General features: G+C 46.5%; 2 protein-coding genes across 3 annotated transcripts in view; one reads left to right on the top strand and one right to left on the bottom strand.

Annotated features, from left to right (window-relative positions):
* LOC120897749 (homeotic protein female sterile-like) overlaps positions 1–3,098 on the bottom strand; it is a 143,396-nt gene extending 140,298 nt beyond the window's left edge. Inside the window, exon 1 of one of the 2 annotated variants that reach the window (XM_040302814.1) lies at positions 1,584–3,098. The gene's annotated coding sequence lies outside the window, so the exon portion shown is untranslated. The remainder of the gene's footprint in view (positions 1–1,583) is intronic. The other variant, XM_040302815.1, reaches the window with a different exon arrangement.
* A 13,483-nt stretch (positions 3,099–16,581) lies between these two features.
* LOC120894554 lies at positions 16,582–22,667 on the top strand. The gene is made up of 4 exons (XM_040297210.1): positions 16,582–16,819; positions 20,398–20,529; positions 20,630–20,920; positions 22,392–22,667. The coding sequence occupies exons 1-4, from the start codon at positions 16,774–16,776 to the stop codon at positions 22,421–22,423; spliced, it is 501 nt and encodes a 166-aa protein (XP_040153144.1). The 5' UTR covers positions 16,582–16,773; the 3' UTR covers positions 22,424–22,667.
* The last annotated feature ends 1,138 nt before the right edge of the window (positions 22,668–23,805 follow it).

Raw genomic sequence — 23,805 nt, 5'->3', positions numbered from 1 at the left:
ACCGACCAGCGTTGTCGAAGCCGGAGCGACCTGTAGCTACATCCTTTTTTTCTAACCTGTGCCCGTCCGTATCCGTCGCTCTACATCATAATCATCGTAAAACGGTAGAGAAGTAAAAAAAAAAGCCAGCCATCCATTGGAACGGTCGGTGGTTTCGAAGGTAGACAGGGGTTGGAAAATGGGGGCTAGCGACAAGAAAATATATTTATATTTAGCTCTCATTTTTCTCTGAGTGATGACATTTGCAGGATTTGCGTTCGTCTTTCTTTTGCTACTACTGCTACTACTGTACCTCCCTCGACAACAGCTTACAGAGTTTCGCATGACATGACGAGAGAGGGAATGTTTGGGACAGTGGAACGGCCGCGAATCTAGAACGGGGATCTAGGTGAAACGTAAAAAAAGATTGATCTTTAGCAGGGACGGAAACGGTAGACCTGCAGTGGGGCCCAATCTCCAATACCGGATACATATTTATGGCTTTTGCTTGCCGACTGTACAGTAGACATTCGAAAGATGCCACATAGAGATGGGAGAGAGAGAGTGAGAGAGCATCAGCACTAAATGTCGAAATTGATTGAGATGAGACGTCCGCCCGATTTGGCTGGCTGCTTAATCATTTTTCCGTTTTCCTTTCGACTTAAAAGCGCTATAATCGTCTTCGTCTCGTGTAGATGAGCCCTCCACATTCCTCGCCGGAAAAGAGTGGCCGCAACCGAGGAGTACCACGGCTCGTGGAACGGGGGTTCGTCTGACAGATGATTTTGCAGTCCCGTACTCGCGCAAACGAAAAAAAACACTAGACCACCGAGACATTCGGTGGAAAGCTACAGGGGGGGTGGGAAAGCAGTTCGCCACTATCACTGGCCTGGTGGAATCCCGTCAAAACAAACCGTACGGCGCATGTCTAGCAAGGCACACACATACATACACACCCAGACAGTCCAATGTGGAGCTGAACCCTTCCCTGGCAAAGGGCAGGGGAAAGGAGAACGGTGGACAGTATTTTCACTGAAATGGTGAGAAAAACAACTGGCCCCGAAGAATGAAAACTCACTCACCCGCTCGCAATGAGCTCACCACGGCTGCCTCATCTCACCGCGAGCGGCACGGCGAGTTGCGAGAGCTGCTGTACGAGAGCGTGAGCGCGACTTCAGACTCCCTCTCACGCCTCCCCACGCTCCCCCCCCCACGCTGCCCGCTGGATCTTCTTGGCCCTGTGCGGTATTTTCGCGCTCGCGTTGTGTCGCGCCACGGTTTCTGGGTGAAAATAATATATCGTAGAGAGAGCATTTTGGTTGCAAATCCTCCTTGAGGAAAAGACAAGTTCTTTAAATAGAATGGAATGGTTTTTGGTACGGTCCTGAAGCCTTCCCTTTTCACGTCCCTTTTTGTCCCCCGAGCACGACGGCCTCGTTGTGTGGCCCCCTTTACGCGTTTTTTGATTCTAGTTCCTGTAGGCGCACTTGGAAGGGACAGTTCTTCTGGAAGCGCTCCGGTTTCTTCCATAACATCACTTAAATACCGCCAATGTTGATTATAAATTTGGCTAGCATGCTAAGAGCACTACGGAGAGCACCTACCATGGATGACCATTACTTCCAACACGTTCTAAAACACAAACACACACAAGCGTACCTTCACTGAGCTTCCCGTGTGTGAGCACAAAGTTCCGCACCGGATGTGGTGTACCGGAACGGCACCGCGCGCACTCGTTCGCTCGCTGGGTCAGTTGCACTTGTGATGAACAAAACGAGCTCTCACACACACAAACACACATGCACACTTTTCCGCTCACTACTTTCAGCTAGCTCCAGCAAGCCGCTGGAGCACACATTTGCCGCGAAGGCCACAACACCTGAACGACGGCGACACCCAGAATGGCCCTTTTCTGTCTCAGCCAAGCGCACACGCCACCAGACACCGAGACCGCATTATGGGTTCCTGCACAAACCGCAAATGCAAATCACGACCCGCCAGCACGGATATGCACGGACACACACACACACACAGACAGACAGTCGCGCAACTGGTGCAAGTGCATCCGCTAGTTTGCATATGAAAATGCAAATTATTGTACCCCTTTCGGGCGGAGCAGGGCCGGGAAGTACCCGCACGCACTTGACGCTTCTGCTGGTTGGCACACAGCTGTAGAGTGGGGGAGAGGGGGAGGGGAGGCCTGCTTGCATTGAGGAACACTCACACACAAAAACACAGCACTACGCGCTCTGCCGGTACCGTACCCGTACACTGGTGCTGTCGGGGTGCGCGCACTTTTCGGCCGGCTTTCACGAGACTCACGAGGTCTAATAATAAACTGGGACACACACTCACACGCGACAACAGGACACCGGGTGGAGGGAGACAGAGGAGAGGCCGTCGAATGCCACGACAAAATTGCGCGACCGCGATGGCGACGGCGGGACGCGCGAATGGCAACCAAGATGGCGCACTCCCACCGTCTCGGCGCACGGGCGGTGGAATCCACCCAGCAGACACTTTTGATCGGCGGTTTTTTGACAAACGAGGGTGGGAAAGGGGGGAGGGGATGCTGTTTTTACTCTTCTTTTGCTTCTTCCTCTTCTTCCTCTGACGACGTCTCACGCACCACAATTTCGAATATCGATGCACACACGTGGTGCACACAACAATCACAATAAGCGCGCACCGTGCGCGACCGAACTGCTGCAGACAGACACACACACACACGCACGCACGCGGAAAACAGTGGGGCGAAAAAGGGCCCCCGTTTGACAGCTAGCAATGGGGACAGACACAGCTCACCAAAACACGCGGTTCGTACGATCGGGAAAACCGCGCCGGAATCGCACGCTCATCTCACGTCTCACGGGGGTGCGCGCGCGCGCACTCTACATGCGAGGATGGAGGATGTTGCCACAGCCTCTCTCGCTCTTTCCCACTATCTTTTTCCTTCGCTCTCCCGATCGCTCTTACTCTCCTGTTATCGCACACACGCAGCTCACTCCGGTGTCTACTAACGCGAACGCGCTCCGTGTGGCGTATGGCACCGTGGGGGAGGGTGGAGGGACCCGAACAGAACCGGCTGTTGCGTGTGCTGTTGTGTCCTCGCGCTACCGTTAGCTTCGCACTACTGACGACCGCATCTTCTAGTTGCGGACGCGCGCGAGCGCTCTCTCTCTCGCACTCTCTTTCCGGCTGCCGCTTGGTTAGCGCCAATTTTATTACGCGCACACCGTGTGCTTGTGTATGTGTGTGTGTTGATGTTTATTTTTATTTATTTGGCTCATTAATATTTCACCTCGCGGGCAGGAATTGCGAACCGGTGGTGGTGGCGGTGTGGCAAGAACGTTGGCTGAAGCTGTGGCCGCCGCTGCTGGGGTGATTTTACCCTTACACCCCCCCGGCGGTGGTGTGGAAATCGCGCGCTACTCGAAACTAAGTGGCCGCCACTGAAGGAGACTCCTGGTCGCTCGTAGCCTGTCGCGTTCAAAGTTGCACCCGCGTGTGTGTGTGTGTGTCGGTGCGTTTCCCTATGCTGATGCTGTGTGTCTTCTAATAGTTGGCCCACTCGTCATCTAAATCTGCTCTCATGCAGGCCATTTGAATTGTACGCTCGTTGGCTCAATCCGTCCGCGTTGTCTTTTGCGGGATTCATCATAGAAAGGAAAGCATTACATTTGAAGCAGATGCTTGCATGCACATGAATGGTAATGGGGTAGTAGCCAATAATTCCATGGCAAAGACTAGTGTTCTGTTTTCTCAAGATATTCCGGAAGCTACTAATTATGTTCCGAATGCCGTTCGTTCTGCATATAAAAACAAAAAATTTAAATAATTTAGAGCAACACAGGCAGTCCTTAACCGACAACGGTTGTTGTGCCAAAGAATAAAAAGACAAAGAAGAAGAAAAACTGAATTTGGATGCATATTCTGTCATACAGCAGAAGTGTTCAGAGTGATGTATACAGGTGATCCCCGAGATACGAAAACATATTCCAAAGCAAGGTGTAAGTCGAAAAAGTACTATGTCGAATATCTGTCAATTTATAGTTTATATCGCAAGTTTAAGAGTATTTTAACTAAAATAGTATCGTCGTAACTCAAGAGGTTCTTATCTCGAGGGTCGAGGGTTTGAATCCGTCCCACAGCTTGATGACAATTGTATGAATATTCAAATTAAAATGAATGAAAAGCGTTAGCAAAACAGTCTATAAATCAAAAGACCAATCCAAAAATATTAACAAAACTGTTAATAAATTAGAACAAATGGTAGGAAGAGTTCAAAAACGTGTTTCGTATAATTATTATTATTAGACACAATAACCCGTAGACGGTGTAGGTATGCCGAGAGCCATACATGGACTTGGCTTGTTAATAATTTATAGTCATGATGATACTCATAAGTCCCATGAGTCCTGTCTAGGAGGGAAATCCGGCCCATACGGAGCTTGAACACATCATGAACAAGTTGTTAGATCATACGAATTGATGTCTGTATCACGGAACTGGCACTTCCAACAAAATGTTTGAAGAACTATAAAATAGTTCAATACATGTCAGTTTTGTACGTAAACGTTGTTATTCTTAATTTCTAAATCATCTTAATTTTTATATACTTTGGTCGTTTATTTTAAAATCGTCTCAAGATGGGTTTAGTTTATGATATGTTTGTTACTTTCGAGAGTTACTTGTAAAACCCTCTAAGTTAAAAAATTATGGGAAGTTTTATATTCTAACAGTAACATTGGTGAACTAAACCTCCTAATTATCTCGTGGATTCTTCTAATGATAAGATTCGTTTATATGATTCCAATATATAATTGGTATAGTTTCCCATTTTTAGGTCCATTTATTCAAAGACTAGATTACGATAACCTTTATGTTTGGTATATTAAGCTGTCCAATGCCTTTCCCATAAAGTTCATCCTGTGTAAGCAAGAGTCAACAAAGTATTCCACAAATATGAAAACCCCTGAAACCCCCTGTAAGTAACTGAAGAGAGAACCCGAATACAAATGTTTTCATTACTTTCATTATTTTTTCAGTTCGTAATGCTTTACAATTACAGGCGTCCCCCGAGTTACGACCCCCTCGAGTTACGACTATTCGCAGTTACGACGATTTTGATTTTGACAGTTTAAAGTTGTCATTGAAATGAAATTGATATATTTTTTGAATTTCTGTGCTGATAACCGTTACAAACACATTTCCACAGATTTCACAACTCCCCAGTCTTGAATATCTATATCGTTTAACTTTTACCCCAAAAACCGTTTTCAAATTATCGTACATTATTTGAAATAAAATACTAGATTTCATTGATTCCTACTCTACAATTTTGGTTATAAACTTTATGTTCACAGATATTCGACGTACGACTATTTCGACTTACACCTTGCTTTAGGACATTTTTTCGGTCCCAATAACAGTCGTAACTCGGGGGACACCTGTACATTATATTTATTGATAGATATCTGAACAAAAAAAATTGATATTTAAGGACGACAAACAATTCCTAAAATAATTAAGTTTCATTAGAGTTCAATAACCAGCCAATACATAGAACTAGTCAAAGTGAAACTCATAGTCCTATAGTCCTCAAGTCAACTAAATCTACTGAGCAACTACTCAGCATATATGTGACTCATTACGTTAAGTCAGCTATCTCCAACCACATCGTCTGGTTTCAATCTTCTTATCGCAAAAAAAAGGTAAAACATCAAAACCAAAACTGGCAAATCAGTCTAGCACCAACTGTTGTGCTACCAGAAAACCACCAGAGAGTTGATTCGCTCCCAAACCATCGCCAGCGCCAGTCTATCATTGCAATCACAAAACTTAACTTCCGAAACAAACATCCACATCCAGCGCCGAATTGTTTGATGTGGAATAATTACACCCGGCAAACATTTCCCACCGGAAAGAAGAACCACCACCACCATCACGACCACCGTTGCAAAACAAGTCGATCTGGCAAATGCAAAACCACGCTTTTTGCAAGAGACGACTCAACCGAACCGAACCCGGTCGCTCCATCGATGCTCTCGGGCCTGCAACCGCAAAATGCCCGCCTGGAACCAAAACCGCAGCCAGCACTGTCTCGGTCTGCAGATCCCCTGTTTCGATTGTGTCTTTCCCCCGGAGGTGGTGGTGATGGTGGTGGTGGTGGTACAAATGGAGCGGCCTGTCTTCACGACCCGGTTCTGTGGAGCGTTCGAGAACTGGAACTGGGGCCGGGAGACGAAATTGATTATTGCCAGCTCGTGACAGGCTGGCCCGATGAGAGCTGACATTGAGGCTGAAGCGGGGAGGTGTTTTTTTCCTCTTCCTTCGTTATGCCTCGCCCGGGTGATGAAGCCGGAAAGGTGGTAGAGCGTTCGGAACGATGGTGGTCTCGTCCCAAGAGACAGTAGACGGAGCACGCCCGGCTCGGGAGGCGGTTGACGGTCGAGGCATGTCTAGTCGCTGTCTAGACATCGAGATACTCTACACTGTGCCTGCGCCTGTGTTTGTGTGTGTCTGTAGTCGTTCGCTGCCTACGCCATTCTGCCTCGTGCTTGGTTGTGTCATAGCGAGGGAATAGGGTGGAGTGGAGGGGGCAGGTGGGGACACACCAGCACGACTAGCGACAGCCTAGTACGCCCGGTGGTTCGGAGCGCTCGAAGCCTACGCTGGCAAAGGCGTACGTCTCCTGTCATGTCCCGGTGGAGATTCCGACATTCCTCGACATTCCCGGGCGGTATCTGTCTCGTCTGGGAGGGAGTGGGTAGAGGACACGGGAGAGTTCTCGGGCATGCAGATGGTGCAGTCGGTGCCGCTTGTTTACATGACGAGCGAACGCGGAAAGCTCTGCTGCGTTGCAGCGTCGAATGAAGTCATGTTTAGTAATGTTTGGGAAAGGTTCAAGACCTAAGCCTCGGTTTTGGACGCTTTTGGCCCTGCTGCTACTACTGCTACAGCTCGCTAAGCCCACTTGGAACCGTTTCGTGGCTGACATCCACACCTTCAGCCCTGTCCGTATCCCCTTTGCAGCTATTTGGAGCCGTTCCAAACCTACCTCCTCATGTCGAACAGTGAGAGGGGAAGCCCAGGCCAGACACATAAAATATGGCCATTGTCGTGGAAAGCTATCAGGAGTATTGCTCACACAGAGTGCTCGCACACACTCACACATACAAAACACAGAAAGAAACCGATGGGAGCTGACAAATTGCGTAGGTTGTGCCGGATCCGGCAGCAACGGCCAGACGGCTTGACGCCGCTTCAGCCGAAATTTTGGGCTTCCAGACTCGCCTTTCCATCCACCCTCCCACCTAACCCCAAAAACGGTTTGTTATTGTCGCTGCGTACCGTCGTGTGTAACGCTTGTGCGCCCACGCTTATGCAGGGCGCGTACCCACACGCACGTCACGCACAGCTCGGAAAAGGGAGAATGAAGCCATCGCGACGGGTTGCGCCCGTTACAAACGGGGTGGCGTTTCAAGGGGCCGCACCGTACGGATGAGGTAGGGAGATGCACAGGCTTGGTTGGTAAAATATTTTCACGACACAAAGTTCAACCCATCCATCGCCGTTTGGGCCCGAGGGCCGTTGGTGTTTGGTGGGAGGAAATTGGCACTACTTTTTCGCTTCGCACTTTTTGCACGCTCCGCTTTGGCGCCTAATGGAGCAGCTCATCGTGGGAATGATGCCGTGGGGGCAATGGTTTATGGGCAGGACTCCGTTGGCACCTTTGGTAATGTATTAAAAAATGATCGAGCAGTGGCACGTGCCGTCGGCGGACGGTTCCTTTCATTGTAATTCATGGCGTGTTGTATGGAGAGCGCTGTTTTTTAGCCCAAAAAACTGTGCTGTGGATGGACTATTATTTTATTACGTTGTCGTTTTGAATTGATGCCATTTCTCATTTATTGATCATTGTCTTGTAGAGACCGTCAGTTATTTGACATTTTCAAAAAAAAAATTCTACAATAATCGTGCAAATGTACAAAAAAATGTTGAATCAAATCAAAATGTCTTGATTATGGACGTTTTAGTACCTGCGGATTGCATACCTTCTTGGAAGTAGGGACGTTTTGCATACCTTTTACAAAACAAGAGCAACAGTATCATTGCATACCTTTAGGCGTATTTTTTGCAATGTACTGCATATTGCATAAGCAAAAGGTGAAAATCGTGGTGAATTAATGGTAGACTGCACCCTAGCCGCAAAATTGAAGATTTCGGACGTCGTGTGGACGTCGTGTGGACGTCCACCCGACGTCCACACGACGTCCAGTTTAAGAGGTTACTCGACCAAGCGAACTTTTTTAGACGGGTTTTATGGCAAAAATTGTGGCGGATTTCCCAGGGTTGTTGTATCGAATAGCAGCCACAAAAAATAAATTTTATGGACGGCTAGAAAAAAATGAATCTTGCCCTCCCCCTTACTCCTTGCTGGTCGGTAGTTGCGATCACACCAGCTGTTCATATGATGGTGGTGGGAGTGATATCGCTTATCTGCTGTCTTCTTTATCCGTTCTACCAGATCATACGCGTTTTCAGTGACGTCCTTCCCCACCTCCTTCGTTTTCCCAGCGGTTATTGGCGAATGCTTGACCTTGTGTGAGCGCGCTTGACTTGTGGTTATTGTTTTTTTCCTTCCCGTTTTTTTGGCCGCTGATGCATTGCGCGTTGGCTAGAGCGCCGTCGTTCGAATCTGGATTTGATCAACGCGCAAGTTGTCGTGTGGATGGAATCGGTTTACCGTTCGAGCTATTTGCCGGATCGATTGAATGCACGCTTCGTACTGGTTTTATGTTATTTGTTAGTGCAGTTAGTTGTACTTGTGTAAAAAAAAATAATTCAAACAAAAGATCATTCAATGCACTAGACCATGTTAAGCCAACCAATGCTTAGTTAAAGTCAACGGAAGGTCAAATATTAAAATGAGGGATATCATTGAACACATATTGTCTTTTTGTTATTTTTTTCTTTAATAATGTAAAACCCTCCAATCTTCTCCCCCAACCCACTCCCTCCTTCTCTCCCTTCCACCCGCTGGATTGAAGGTTAGGATTTACCCACCATGGTGTACCCTTTTAATCCTAATTACCGGGGTCTACTGTTCGGAAGAGAAAAAGAAACGTCTCCCTCGCCTCTCGCTCGAAGCTGTAAGCGAGGAGCGACCCGCCCCGGCATGGCTGACGCATGCATCGCTCGCGTTGCCTGGCTTGCTCCTTCTCTCGCCTTTTTTGGAGACGCATCATCGTTGCGGATGGTGGTGCGCGGCCATGTCGCCGCTGCGCTGACGATTGACCGGGAGCCTCAAATGCCGGTGATGCAGCCGGTCCATTCACGCGCAAAGCTGCTCCACGCTTCCCCGCATTTTATGGATGGCTTGGCTAGATTTGGCTGCCCCTCGTTGTCGTGCTATCCGAACACAACACAACAACATGACCGTCCTGCGTTCAAGCCCCGTTTGATCCTAGTGGCCCAGGACTGCCTATCTCGCTAGGGGTAAACCAAATAGTAACAGGTCACGTCAACTCACACGACTTAGCAACATGCTCGCCATGAGTTCAAGCCTCGTATGGACCGTCTCTCGTAGCAACGGCTAACTATCCGGCATGACCAAGGTGTATGGATATTAGGAGGTGAAGTGTTTCAGAGCAAATTGACATTTCACGACTTGACATAACAATACTGGGGGCTCCGATATTAAAATCGGGAGGGCTGGAGGGGGGTATAGAAAATTGTATGCGACTTGACATAACAATACTCAATGATGGCGCCCGGAAAACGCGCTAACAATTCACCTCCTTAATAAACACACCTTGGGCATGACCGCGTAGGTCGTTGCGCCAATAAGAAGAAAGGAGTGGCTGACGTAGACAAAAAAGCAATGGTTACTGTGTCAAATAAGAAAAAGATGAAGAAGCTTTATACGATCCGCAGCTCATAAGATTGATGTGTACAATGTGAACAATACAAAAGGAAGAACATCGATTTTCAAAAAAATACATGTTGATCCCTTCCGGTATGTCCTCCCCGTTCCTGTATGCTCCCTCCAGTTCGCTTCGCTCTCGTCCCCCATTGTTTAGAACCCATCATCGCTTCGGAACAGTAAACGCTATTACACGCAATCCCCGCTTTCATCTTCTCATCTCACCTCTTTGACTATCACCCTTCCTGCTCCTCCGCTTCCTTCCGCTCTTGTTAGCTTCCCATTTATTTACTCCCTTTCTCCTTCTTTCCTTCCCATTCCTTTTCTTTCGTAATGCTGTTCAATAATGCTAGCATAGTTTAGAATAACAAATGTAAACTGTATTTGCCGTAAGCCTTAAGGCAAACAATAGTGAAGTGCGGGCGGATTAACCAGTACACAAACTAAGCGGCCGCGTGAGGTCCCGAGGAAAGGATCCTTCGTAATCCTTTTTTTCCGAAACCATCCGTAAACGATCCAGTTCATTTGTTTCGACTCGAACTCGTTGCACCCACGGGTCGAATTGGCGCCTGCCGAACTACCTAGCGCACTCGCTGACCACATACCAGCGCTCCATGGAACCACTTGGTCGATTGCAGCCCGTGGCCGATAAGACCCCACAGCTCCCTGCCATCTCCCTGCTCTCTTTGTTGTACAGGTTATTTCGCCATCCCCCACGTATCGAGGCCGCGTTCAGCATTGCAAGCTCATAGCCTCCCGTACACATTTTCTTCTTCTTCTTTGACGTAACGAACAATGCTGTAGACAGGGCTGAAACGACTTCTTAACCTTACTAAAATCACGCTATCGGATAGTCGGTTCTTGCTATCTGGGGAATGGTCCGGATAAGAATCGATCTCGTTCGGTCTCGTAGGAACCGGTCTCATCACAGCATGCGTTCAATGAGTCGGGGCGCTGGTCGAAGAGAGCACCAGAGTGACGATGAAAAGATTGCAGCAGATTGCCGTTTGGTTTAAAGGGTATACAATATGCGGAATTTAATTGTTGCTCGACCGCATAAAAAGTTTACCAAAATATGTCCCAAATCTACAAACATCATAATACTGTGTTTGTAGTTATGCTAGTCACAAAACGCTTTAGGTGCAGTGTGGCACATAAACGTGCACGAATTGGTACATCATTTGGTGTGCCAGGGCCATTGCTTCTAACAATTTACCCTTTAACTAACTTAACTTCCTTTAACGCATCAAGAGGATTCGCAGCCAATGTCACACACGGGAAAAAAGGACAAAGAAAACTCTCTCACGTGCGAGAAAGAGCAGCAACAACCACAGATTTGCGCCAATAACTTGGTGAGAAAGCGACGGAACATCATCGCCTGTGAGCGAGAGTGAAACAGAAGTCATAACCATAATCTTCCTACCCATAATCAACAACCATAATTCGTGTGTGTGTGTTCGCCCCATACAAATGGCATAATTTTTATTTTCGCTTGGTCGAAAATCGCGGCGAAACCCGATTTTGCGGCTGGGGCAGTTAATCTGTTTTTACAGGACATTTTCAAAGTACATTTGTATCTGAACAAAAAAAAACAATTAAAACCATGACAAACAATATTTAAGCACCGTTTTCTACTACTTGAGTTTTGCTTAAACTAGCATTCAAATGAACCAAAAGAGCTTTTTTTCTAAAAAAGCTAACACTTCCTAAAATTGCTGATTGCAATTTACAATTACGAGCACACAGCCAACTATTTATTATGCTAAAATTGTATCTAATGATACAATTTGCGTACTCATCTGGAACGGCACAACGTAAACGGCCAGCGCCTTAGCGTCCAACCCGTAGTAGACTAACAAAATTTAGGCTGTAAATTGAAAAGTCTCACCTTCACAGCCATCCCTAACCTGCCCCCGCATCGTTCGCACGTCTGGCTAGGCTGGCCCCCTTTCCGAACACAATCAACTCGAAATTTACATAATCACAATAATCGGCCCGGTGTAATCTCGCACTGTGCTGGGGGGCTCGGTCGACGAGCACCGGTCGGTCGGCTAACGACGTCGGGCTGGGCAAAAACAGTTCAGGGCATCGGGTCGAAAGTTAATTTCCTTCGCTTCAATACCATCACGGACACATAATCGCCCATCTCGCCACCCTAGCCACACACACCTGGACTTCTACCTCCACCACCAACGAGAGAGCAAGACGGAGCGAATTTGATTAAAACAATCCATTAGCTGCCGCTGCTCGCTTAAAATTCCCGGCATGTTTGCACCGTTTTGCCAGACGTGTTACCTCGTGTTGCCTCGCGCATCACCATCCGTCCCGCGCGAAAGATCCCTTGCCCGGCCGTGCCGTATCCCTATTGCGTCAGGTGCATCTCGAACGGACGCTTTATCCAGCGTCAGGGATTGCAGACGGATTCCATCCACCAATGGCACACACATCCACAGCCCGAGCGATGGAAGTCCTGCCGACTCACCTGGGGCGCCGCTGTGAGTCGTGATTTTCTAGCTCCCCCTGTTCCCTCCTAGACAGAGTGCCACCGGAGCACACCGGTCGCCCATTGTTTTCGGTGGGAGCTGGCAGTGGTGCAAAATTTCTTCATTCCATCTCGCAACCTTCGCCAAAGCAGCTTCCAGGATCGAACGCCAGGGCCCAGGGCTGCTGGAAAGTCTAGTCACGATAAATTTCCATCCTCACCTGTCGCACCTTCGCACACCATTCCGCCCACACACACACACAGCCCCCCGGGGGGAACAAGACAGACAATCAAACAGTTCGAGATAAACAAAAACCCAAACGATACTGAACCGACCCAAACGGAGGCGGAGTACCATTTCCAATTTTCCTATTCAACAGATGTTTTGTTTGATTATTGGATCTTGCCCTTCGGGTTGCCGCTTCAGTGATTGAAAATCACGTGTGCCGACGGCCCGTCGTCACAATGCTCGGGCCAACAGAACACGCTCGGTTGTATGAAAGGAGTCGGGTTCATCTCCGGTGACTTCATTGCATTTCCGCCCCCCCAGTCCCGCTGCCAACACGGGGGAGGCAGGATTTGGAAAGCTAAATTCAACCTTACTCCAACCTTCGCTGACAACGCTCGAGGGAGCTGTGGTACAGAACAAAAACAACACTTTTGCATATTAAAAACCACCCACTTTTTCTAGCCTTGGTCAGTCTGTGCTCGCCGGCCGACCAGGGGGTTGTTGTTGCCTAATTTGCAATGATTGACCGATTGTTTCTTTACCGATTGTACCGTATGGGAGCGGGCGGGATGAAACAAAAAAACCGCCAAAGAATGGGGCTAAATCATTCCTAGCATCGATGCGGGTCGTTGAGTTTCTTGTGGGGGAAAGCCCACAATGTTTGGCCTTCTCTCAATCAAGCTAATGGGAAATGCGCAACATAAAACGAGTTGATGGGAGAGGGGAAGGATGGTTGTACATAAATAAAATCTCGGGCTCTTTCTTTCCTCGCACTGCTGCACGCAGGAGATGCGCCTTAAAAAAAGGAGAATTGTTTGCTTTGGATCCCTTTGCTCGGCGGAGCGGTGAAAGGTTGCAAAGTTCAACCGAAGGAGGAACCGAGTACGCAACAGTGTTTTGATAGGATGTACACATTGTTCCGCAAATTAATATGCAGTTTTCCTTTCCATTTCCAGTGGGACCGTGTTCGAAACGAATTCCCCGGAGCAATGGATGAGCTGGTGTGTAATAATAATTTAATGAGTATTCTTAGCAAACTGAAGCATTTCTGCGCTGGGACGTAGAATTGAAATGACATCTGGTGCTCGAATTTATGTTTCACATTGTCTGTCTAATGGCTAATATGTTAATGTCTATCAAACAAGTTGTTCTTTTCCCAATTATGCTACCATCCACTCGCATTACGCGGTTGAACGTGGCACTGATAACGTCCACAAACGCACGTCTTTTGATTGTGGTGTCGTAAACGCGTTTTCTCCGTTTTAATGAAGCTCGGAGCATACCTTAGGGGTGTGCTATCATCATCATGACACAGCTTCCGTCGCAGCAACTTCTTGGGCCAGACGATACGACCTTGAACTGTCTGCTAAATATGCAATTAAGAAGACCTTTCCTTCTCTGCTTCTCGTAATGCCTGCCGTACACTTGCGTAAGGTTGTATCCGGCAAAACTCCTTCGCAGCATCATCGTGGGGAAAAACTTTCCACTTTCTCTCTCTCTCTCTCTTGCTCTCAGGTGATGGAATGTTTTGGATGTTCTTTTCTTTCCTCTGCCGTCGTGCGAACCCACCCACCAACCCACATCTCTATTTGTTTTTCCTTTTTTCCGTTCCTTTCCTCCTAGAATGAAGCTCATTCTGAGCAGCATTATTTATTTACCTTCGCCCAGTAAGGAGCATTGGCTCCACGATGAACGTAGAGACGACCTTGGCAACTGGGGGCTTCCTTGGCCGGGCCGAACGGTACCATCGGAACGTTCGTTTCGTTCCGTTCGTCTCGGTCGTCGTTGCGCTTTTGCTCCACGGCAGCCACGGCAGGACACGGAGCCCAGGACATTTACATCATTACGCCGTAGAGCGAATATAAATTGCAACATTATACAACTGCCGGGGTGTGCGCTCATCCAGGTCTCCCCCCTCCCCCCTCCCCTCCCCAAACCCTCCCTAGGTGGTCGGTTTTCTCATGAAATCATCGTTCACGCTTCGTCGCAGCTATCGAACCCGGCAAATGAACGTAGGAAACAGGTACAGAGCGACATAGACCACCAGCACCATCAGGCCTGGTATGTCTGGATCGATTTCCGTTCCTTCTACGGTGGGTTGGAGTGTTTGTGTGAAATCGATCCGCACATGAGGTACAGGATGGCGGCAGCACACTGACGATAGTTCATCTCCGCAGCCACGCGGCGTTCTTATTGACAGCCGTGTCATTCACGTGTCGAGTCGGGTGCGCGCCCGCGCACACACATGGCGCATGGTGTGGTATAAATTAGAAAGACAATTCCGAGAAATTCATCTGCATCACAGATTGGTTTGTTGGTTGGTTCTTATTGCTATTTCATCTACTGCTGAGCGCACGAAGTGTTTGTCTTTAATGTTAGATCAATGTTTAAAGGGGATGGTACTTCACTTTCACTTTTGGACGTAAATAAAATAGCTTTTAGGATGAACGTAAAATGTGAGTCATAAGGGAGACAACAATGTTAAAATTGAGGGTGTCTGACAACTGATTTTAAATAAACACAAAAGGGCATTAAAATGATAATCATTTGATTAAACTTACTGTTGAACGTATGACTTAGAAGTGTCCATATTCATATTTTATAAAATTGACTGCAATTTCTTTCAAAACCATGTTGAATTTCGTTATTCTGTGTCTTTTTCTCTGGGCACTTTGGTATGTTCGAAAAATTTAACCATTTTTGCACCTTTTTTTGTACACTGATCGACTTAGTAGTTTACATCTAACCTTCGCTTTTCAACAAAACTGATATAAATGAGGATGTTGATCAACGTAAATCATATTTAATGAGCTACCAGGTAAATTTTACCAAAATATCGTTCAAAACGTCTTAAACCGCTTCTTCATCACATCAATGAAGAAGAAAAAAACGAACATTGCTGTTAATTACAATTACAATGTCACCTTTAAGAGCATTTGTTACATGCAGCCCTTTCAGGGACAGTCCAACGCGCAGAACTCGAGTCAAAATCCACAACAAAAAAACAAAACATCCACTCTTTCCAAGATGTCTACGTGCGCTCCACCACATACCAGGTGGGTCCAACGTCCAACCGAGCGCAGAGACCACAAACGGTCAATCATCATTTGTCTTCTCGGTGGTGGTGGTGGTGGTCTCAATCTCCCCAGCACGCTTGGCAACACAATTTCTGTTGACCCAGCGCAGGGACAGGCAAAAGCTTAGAATCGTTCTAGAAACACCTTAACACATCGAAACGCTGCCGAACCTGTTTTGCTATCAGATTCGCGACAATTCGGACAGGAAGAAACCGGCTTCAGATGTCTGCAAAAAACAGTGTTGGACAACTGTAGGGGATGGTCAGTTACGGAAATGTAAATTAGTTGCCAACTGGAAATCGACCCCCTCTGATTAGCCGAAAATGGAAGCGTTGTTTTGTTGTGTTAACCCTCGAGTGACTCTGATGAAAGTAAAGGCTGGTTGGTTTAATCCTCTTAATGAAATGAGGATCAATTTGTAAGGCGATAAGTACGTCTGATTAAGAGATAAATAAGCATTAAATCATTTGGAGATGCAACGGGAACAACATATTATTCTCATGCAGAAAGCACTCAAGGGATGATTTGTTACATCACAAAGCGTCACACCGGTTCAACAATGTCTGCAAAAAACTCCAGTCTTTCTCTCTTTTAATATCACCCTGGGTTTAGTATCCCCTCCATTTGCTGAAGCTTTGCGCATTTTGTATTTCCACTCAATTTAATAAACATTGGACTTCCGATTTTCTCTCCCTTCCCCCTCCCGTGCTCCTGGAGCTCGGGTCGAGCACCATTCGTACGGCATCAAGAACATTTCCCCCGCCTTTGCCCAACCACTCGCTCACCCGTTCTTGCTGCACCTTGAACCGTGCAGACCGCAACTCGAAGCGATCACCGCCGATCGCGACTTCGAGCCTTCATGAGCCTGTGCAGGACTCAACCAAGCGGTCAGTTAGCGTCGATTCTTCGCTGGCTCCGGACGAGTCGCTTGCGACACACAGCCCAACTGCCGAATCCGGAACTAGTCGGCCCCGCGTAGCAGAGTGTAGCTAAAGTTGCAGTTCGACACGGTGTTTGTGTGTGGTTCGCGAAGGCGAAGATTGGACGGATTTTCCAAGCATCCAAGGGTACATCAGCGATGGAACGGAATGGACGCGTTGCGGTTGTCGGAGTGTTGCTGGTCGGTGAGTAGCGTTGGTGATCCGTGATGCGTTATTTCGTACCCAACCGCCTGTAATGAGTCGTAAAACCGCGGAAGTGTATCGCGTGTGCAGCGCGCTAAACGCTGGTTCGTCGCTTGTTGTGTTGCCGTTGATTGAGTCGTTCGTGGTGGAAAAGCACAGTGTCGATTGACGGAGAGGGTAGTGGATATTACACTGCAAAGAATTATTCCACTGGGTGTGATATTAATTTTAAATGGCTTTGTATTGAAAAGCACAAAAATGAGGAAGAAAATCGTTGAGCTAGAGAACAGAAAGACAATCAAAAAAGGGTGGTAAAATGTTAAGCATCCTTTTAAAATTTTATCATTACCAGCCGTACGAAATTCACCGTGAGAGCTTTAGAAGGTATATTGCGAATTGTGACTGTCTTATTTAATGTTTTTTTTTTCGTCTACTGATACGAGAAAACAAAAGCTACAGAGGTGCTAACCTTGAACTAAGTATCTAATATTCCTTGAGCTTTAAAATCCAATGTTTGCATCCTCAAAATTGATGCGTAAAAGCTCCCCCATTTGCCAAACAAACATACACTTTCCCTTGCACACGTGCGCGTTCAATCACGCGCATCAACGCATCGGCAAAAGCGCTCCTCGCGCTACTTTCGCGAGTTCGCGGCGGAGCTGTTTGAACATCATCAGTGGCCAATACCAACATGCATACAAAAACCACACCGTGCAAACTGGATGCTCGAGCGCACACACACACAATTACATACCAGCACAACCGAAGGATACGGCACGCGTCCTTTGATGAGTCATGCTGTGGGGAGTTGTTTTTGTTTGAGCTTGCCGCTCTGCTTACGCCTTGCTTTGCTCGCTTGCAATCGCTCGCCGTCCGAAGGTCTACAGCCCCGGAGGTGCAAGATGGAAGGCTGTATGGAAATGTGGAAAAACTTCTTCACCTTCACCGCAAGCCAAACGGAAGCAGCAGCAGCATGCGAGCGATGGCAGAAGGTTTCTTCTGCTCTTGTTGCGAAGCAACCAGAAGATTCGCCCCACTGACGTCATTGGCGATGGCTTTGTTGATGAGCTTTCAAATTTGCATGTGGCAATGTGTGCAATGAGTGCACGGGCTTTCTGTTCTTTTTTTTCGTTTGGCACATATGCACCAAGGAAACGTCCGGAAGAGGTCCGGAAATTGATCCGTCAGCTGAGTGTGGTTAACATTGATTGTTGTGTCGGGGTTGGTTGATGATTTTATGATCGCAATTTAGAGTTCGCCACAAAGTAAGTGTTGAGGACTTTTTGTCAAGGAAGTGTCTCAGTTACGACTTGATAGCGATTAAAGAGGCGTGAAGGGAACAGAAATATTCCTCCAATGCCAATATAAAGTACTTACTTCAATAGCACATCAAAGACAATGGTGTAGAAACTTTGGTTCAATGAGATAATCTCTTTAGATCTCTTTAGAATTTTTATCTCATCTCTTTAGATTAGATTTTGTGGACAATCTATAAGATTTGTTTTCCACCGTATATATTAAGGATAGAATTATCTATATTTTTCCACTATTTGCAAAACAAATTCATAATAAATTATTTTAACTTTAAATCATTAACTCTCATTCACATTCATACTGCCTTGCAAAGTCGTTCACGTCGCAAACAGATCTCAAAGACTCTCCCAATTACATATTCCAACATAGGACCTCTTAGTTATATTAATTGGACATACACATGGTGAGAAAACAAAGCTATAAACATAATCATTGAATGTCGCCTGGGGGCTGTAAAAAATCTCGTCTATCTCACCTGAATGGCTTCATCATACCTGTTCTGCTATTAATCTTCATCTAACACATCGCACCACTTGAAAACCAGCTCATGTTAGCAGTTGCTGTGTTTTGTGTGCTTCTGTCTATTTGTATCTGTGTGTATGTGTGTGTGTGTTTTTGTATACTATTGTTGCATGTTTTCACCGCAGATTTGCACATTTCCATCAAATGGACACCCGCCGATAATCGCTGGCAAATAATTACCGAACGTGATCTGCTTTTGATTTGAGGCTAATTGAATTCGTCTTCCACTTTGCCCTGTACGCGGACCGAGCTGTACACTGGCTGTCAGTAAATAAAACAAAGAGCGAGAAAGAGAGACGAATAGACAGGGAAGGAAAAAAGCTCCAGCACCCCTACCCCAAACACAACTAAGCCGAACAGCTTCAGCCAGATCTTGTGCATTTGTGTGGAAGTTTGGTTGAATGTGGAGGGAAAATGTGTGTGGAAGAAAAGCCTCACAAAATCGACAGCAGTCCAAATCTCGTCTCGTCCCCGGCGCTCGAAAGCCGCATCATTTCCATGAGGAAGGATTTCTCTTTTCGGGGCATATTTATCTGATCGAGCTTGGAAAAATTTCCATCCAAACGATTTCCATGCGTAGCCAATACGGTTTTGGGTGGCAAAAAAGGTGAAGCAACTTGCCATGGCATGCCGAAAGTGGATGAGGTTTGTTTTCGATTGTGAACCAAATCGAGCCATATTTCACGCAACGGCGAGCGCGAAGAGATTAGGGAACATCGCAGATATCAATTTTGTGTATGAAAGCAAAATTAAACGCTTCAAAAGTCTTGCCTTCATTAAAATTGGTTAAAAATAAATATGTAACGTTTATCATTACAATTTGTCCTTTATGATAACAATATTCTTCATCAAAACCTTCCACTTTGCTCATTATAAAACAACATCACTCAGCTTCGTCCGTTTTCTATTATGTAATCTGGTCTGAGTTTCACCAATTTCGACCGTTAGTTTTTGGCAGAATTTATTGCCATCTCATAACTATTTCGCACCTCTGGCTCCGATCAAACCCATCACTCCCCTCGAAATGACCTTTTCCAGCAGAGCTCATTCCGTTACAAAACAAAATCCGGTTCCGAATGGACCGCACTTCCTTTTCTGCGGCTCATTTTCGCAACAATTCGCGATCTTTACGATCAACTGAGCCAATCACGATCGAACTGAACGTGTTCAAGCCCCGCCGCTGCACAAAATCCAATTAAAAACGTTTCCAAGCGGAAAAACAAGCCCCCAAATCGTTCAAGTTCAAGGAACCAGCCGTGTCACGGCACGTCAGAGCCATCGCGCGCCCGCAAGTCAATGTCCCGCGCTCAACGCGCGCTCGTCATAAACGGCCATCGTCCATTTGTGTGTTACTCGGTGGAGGTCATCGCTGGAGAAGTTTGATCGCACCGGGGCGATTGATTTTTGGGCTCGCGTTTGATTTCAGCCTAGTGGCTGGCTATCATTATGCGAGGGCCACAATGCCGTTGGTCGTTGCTGTTTCCCTGCGTCTGCGTGCCACCGGTTTGCTAATGATGACCTAGTGATGGAAAACTGACCGCGAGGGACCATCATTATTATACGTCAGGTCGCTCCAAAACGGTGCAATAATCCGATGCAATAATGCTTCGAAAGCGGGCTCACGCTCACACAGTTGTTCTGCGGGAAGCTAACGGTGTCGGGGTGGAATTATAGCCCTTCAAATCCAAACCACCTCTCCCTCCACTAACCCATGCACTGTTGTTTAATTTCCTTCCCCACAGTGAGCTGCCTGGCGCTGCTGCTGCTAGCCCTAGCCGAACCGAGCCGGGCCGATGTCATTGCAGGGCGGGTTCGTCGCCAGAGTCCGTGGCTCCAGCGGGCTCCACTTACGTTCGCGCTGGGCAAGAAATTCGGTAAGCTACCTAACCCCCACAAAAAAAACCCGCTGCGTTAAGACAAACGCTGCTTTAATCTACCCCGTTCCGATCTGTCTATTATAATCAATCCCTTCAGCGCGGAATCGACTGGCAGCCAGTTCAGCATTCGCGCTCGAAACCAACACCGACTGGCGGGAGAACGCGGTGGAGCAAAGCCGACCAGCCCAACCGGTAGCGGTACGTCCGCTTGCCGAGCTTTCGGCGGAAGTGACCGACAGCAAGCCGGCGCCACGATCGAGGGCCTTCTACGGCTGCATGTCGAACTGTCTCACGCTGTCGCAGTACAATCCGGTGTGCGGTACGGACCACACCACCTACCACAACGAGTACAAACTGGAGTGCGCCAACCGGTGCGGAGCAAAGCCCAGTAAGTGTGGAGCGTTTTGTACGATGGTGCTGTTTTGTAATGGCCAGTTTTGATGATTATCGCGATCATTAGATCGTGTAAACGGTTTACATGCTCGCCTTGATCTTAAGCTTTCTAAACGCAGTAATTGTCTGCTTTGCGTGACCTGAGCCCGATTAATGTTGTGACTGTTTTCATTTTCTGTTCTAAAGACTTGCACTTGGGCCTGTTGCTGTATGTATATTATTAGGAGTATCGATAAGGTTTTGGCGTTATCCAATTTTGATTCTTTTTTAGGTAGATATTGATGATTTTATAATAATTTAATGTTACTCACAACTGGCGGAGTTCGTCGCCTGTTAGATGCTGTTCAGTTCAGTCCACCTTTCGGATCTTTTCAATTGCTTTTAGTAGATGTCAAATGACTTTCTGAGATATTCCATGCGTACTTGGAAGTTCCTGATGTCTTTGTATAGGATCTTTACCGAGCACCGCCTTTAGTTGTAGGACATCCTCACATTTTCGCGGTGCCCTGGAACGATCTTTGTCTGTTAAATCAAAATTACGATTTTGTAACGATTTTGATTTCGACAAGTTGTCTCATCTTGATCATTATTAATTTCTTCTGCTTCTTCATCTTGTTCTTCTTTTTGACGTAACGTGTAACTCGGACATACAGGCCTATATAGGCTTTCTTAGCACCTAGTTAGGCCTTGCTACGAAGGGACGATCCATATGAGGCTTAAACCTATGATAAGCATATTATTATGTCGTACCAGTTGATGACTGTACCACGGGCCCGCCCCGTTTAGCTTAATTCTTCCTTCTTTACCTTTGACGACTTTATCAGGGGACCGCGATAAACGATAGCGTACGGCAGACGTTTTTTTCCATATTGTCAGAACTTCTCTCAAAAACTCTTGAAGCAGAACTTTTTACATAAAAATTGGCATGATTAGAGCTTACAAAAACGATCTTGCATCGACTGTGGCTCTTCAATATAACATTGCCTAATCAGTGACAGTGACAATATATGACATCAAAACACTTCGATCTTATTAATACTCATAATTTTTAACAAAGTTTGCAAGTTTTGAAGAGACAACTCAAGGAATCGCAAACCTCCAAAATAGCCTAAAGTTGAAATACTCATCGTTTCTTTCATACTTTTCCAAAAGCTTCGTTCAAGCTTGCTTATTCCTCTACCTCCAACTTTACGTCTAACTAGAAGACCATTAACGAGCATCATAAAACCCATCGCTTTCCCCCCTAAATGATCCCAAAACACCGACCGTATCAGCATTTGAAAGTGAAACGAAACTATGCGCACACATAATTCCACACATAATTCGAACGACACTGAAACCGTTTCCACGTCTGAGCCTAATGAGCCATATGGAGGAGTGCCAGCGGGAAGTGCCGGAAAGCCAGAAATGCTTGCCTAATAATCCATTAACTGTTTTTCTTTACCCTTTCTTTTGTTTTCCTACAGGAGTTTCAATCAAAAAGTCGGGCATTTGCTAGGCCAGCCACAGCAACCTGTCGCTTCTGTCCGATGCATCCGAGATGCAACCGAACGTCGCAGCATTGCATTGATCACCCTCCACTAGACTAAGAAGTCCGACTAGAAGCAAGGCGACCGGATGCGTACAAAAAGGGGGAGATAGGCGACCGAAGATTTCTAATTTATTTCTAGTTTTTACACCACACCCGGTAGCGAAAATATGGCACAAAAATAATAAACAAAATCGCTAAACACAACACCGCCCATCATCCGGTATCATTTCGTTATGCGTCGGCGTTTTTTCCTTAATGAGGAGAAAATTTCAATTTCGATCAATATGGTCCACCGTGTGTGTGTATCTGTGCACGTGTGTGGATATCTAACGAGAAGCCGATTGATCGTTTCCATCCGCATTAGCCCTCCCGCAGTGTCACCTTACGAGGGAAGATGAAAAAAAACGTGCCGGAAAAGTGGGAAAAAGTACCGTTCCGCTTCCGAGCGCGAGAGATGAGCATCAGGCACTTGCGCAACCACGTGCGCAGTGCGGTTCCACGTGGCAGGCATTGTCGTCGTTAATGGCATGATTAATTGGCAGCGTTTAGGCTGGAGCCAAATCGAACCAACAAGGGCCTTTTTTCGCCCGCATTAATGCCGAACCGATTAATAATGGAGGCGGAAAGATGGTTCATGTGAAAGAAACCACATTGAGCACGGTACGTCACGGGTGGTTATTTCCTGTAAAGTTGAGCCCATGAGTCCCACGCACTACCAGCGGGTGGCGTAATTATGTTCATGCTGGGATGAGCTTTTTTTGTTTTGTGTTTGGATAATTACCAGAAACGAATGTTTTTTTCTTTAGCTTTCAATGTTATGCCATTGTTTTGTTGTTATTTGTGTTATTTGTAATATTGCTAGAGTCTTTTCATCACTCTTGAAAGATTCGTTGCATCTCTAATAGTTCACTGCCCAAATAGTATCCTCGTAAAAATTGGTAAGATGTGAAAAAGAATTTTAAAAGTTAAACATAATTTTAAAGGAATTTACACATCATTTAAAAATTTCATAAAAGTAACAAACAATCGATATCGAGATTCAAAAAATCGAGCAATCTTTAAAGTATTCGTTGTAGATTAAATCGAGATCGAGTATGTTTCTCGGCAAGCTGATTTTGATTCAATTTTTTTCTCATCCCAGCAAATCATTCCAAAACCTCCGTAATGACTTATTCACCAGGGTATGAGATTAAAGCGCTATTAACGCCCCTGAACTTAAATGGCATGACAAGTCCATTCTCAAGCACATTACTACCACTGCCCTGTCATTTCACCACCGTAACAGCACATTCTCCATCGACACTTCACTTGGAATTGGGTTACACAGTGGATCTGCCCAGCCCCATGTA

Source organism: Anopheles arabiensis, chromosome 2 (assembly GCF_016920715.1).
Source record: "Anopheles arabiensis isolate DONGOLA chromosome 2, AaraD3, whole genome shotgun sequence".
Lineage (NCBI taxonomy): Eukaryota > Metazoa > Arthropoda > Insecta > Diptera > Culicidae > Anopheles > Anopheles arabiensis.
This window is presented reverse-complemented; position numbering and strand designations above follow the sequence as displayed.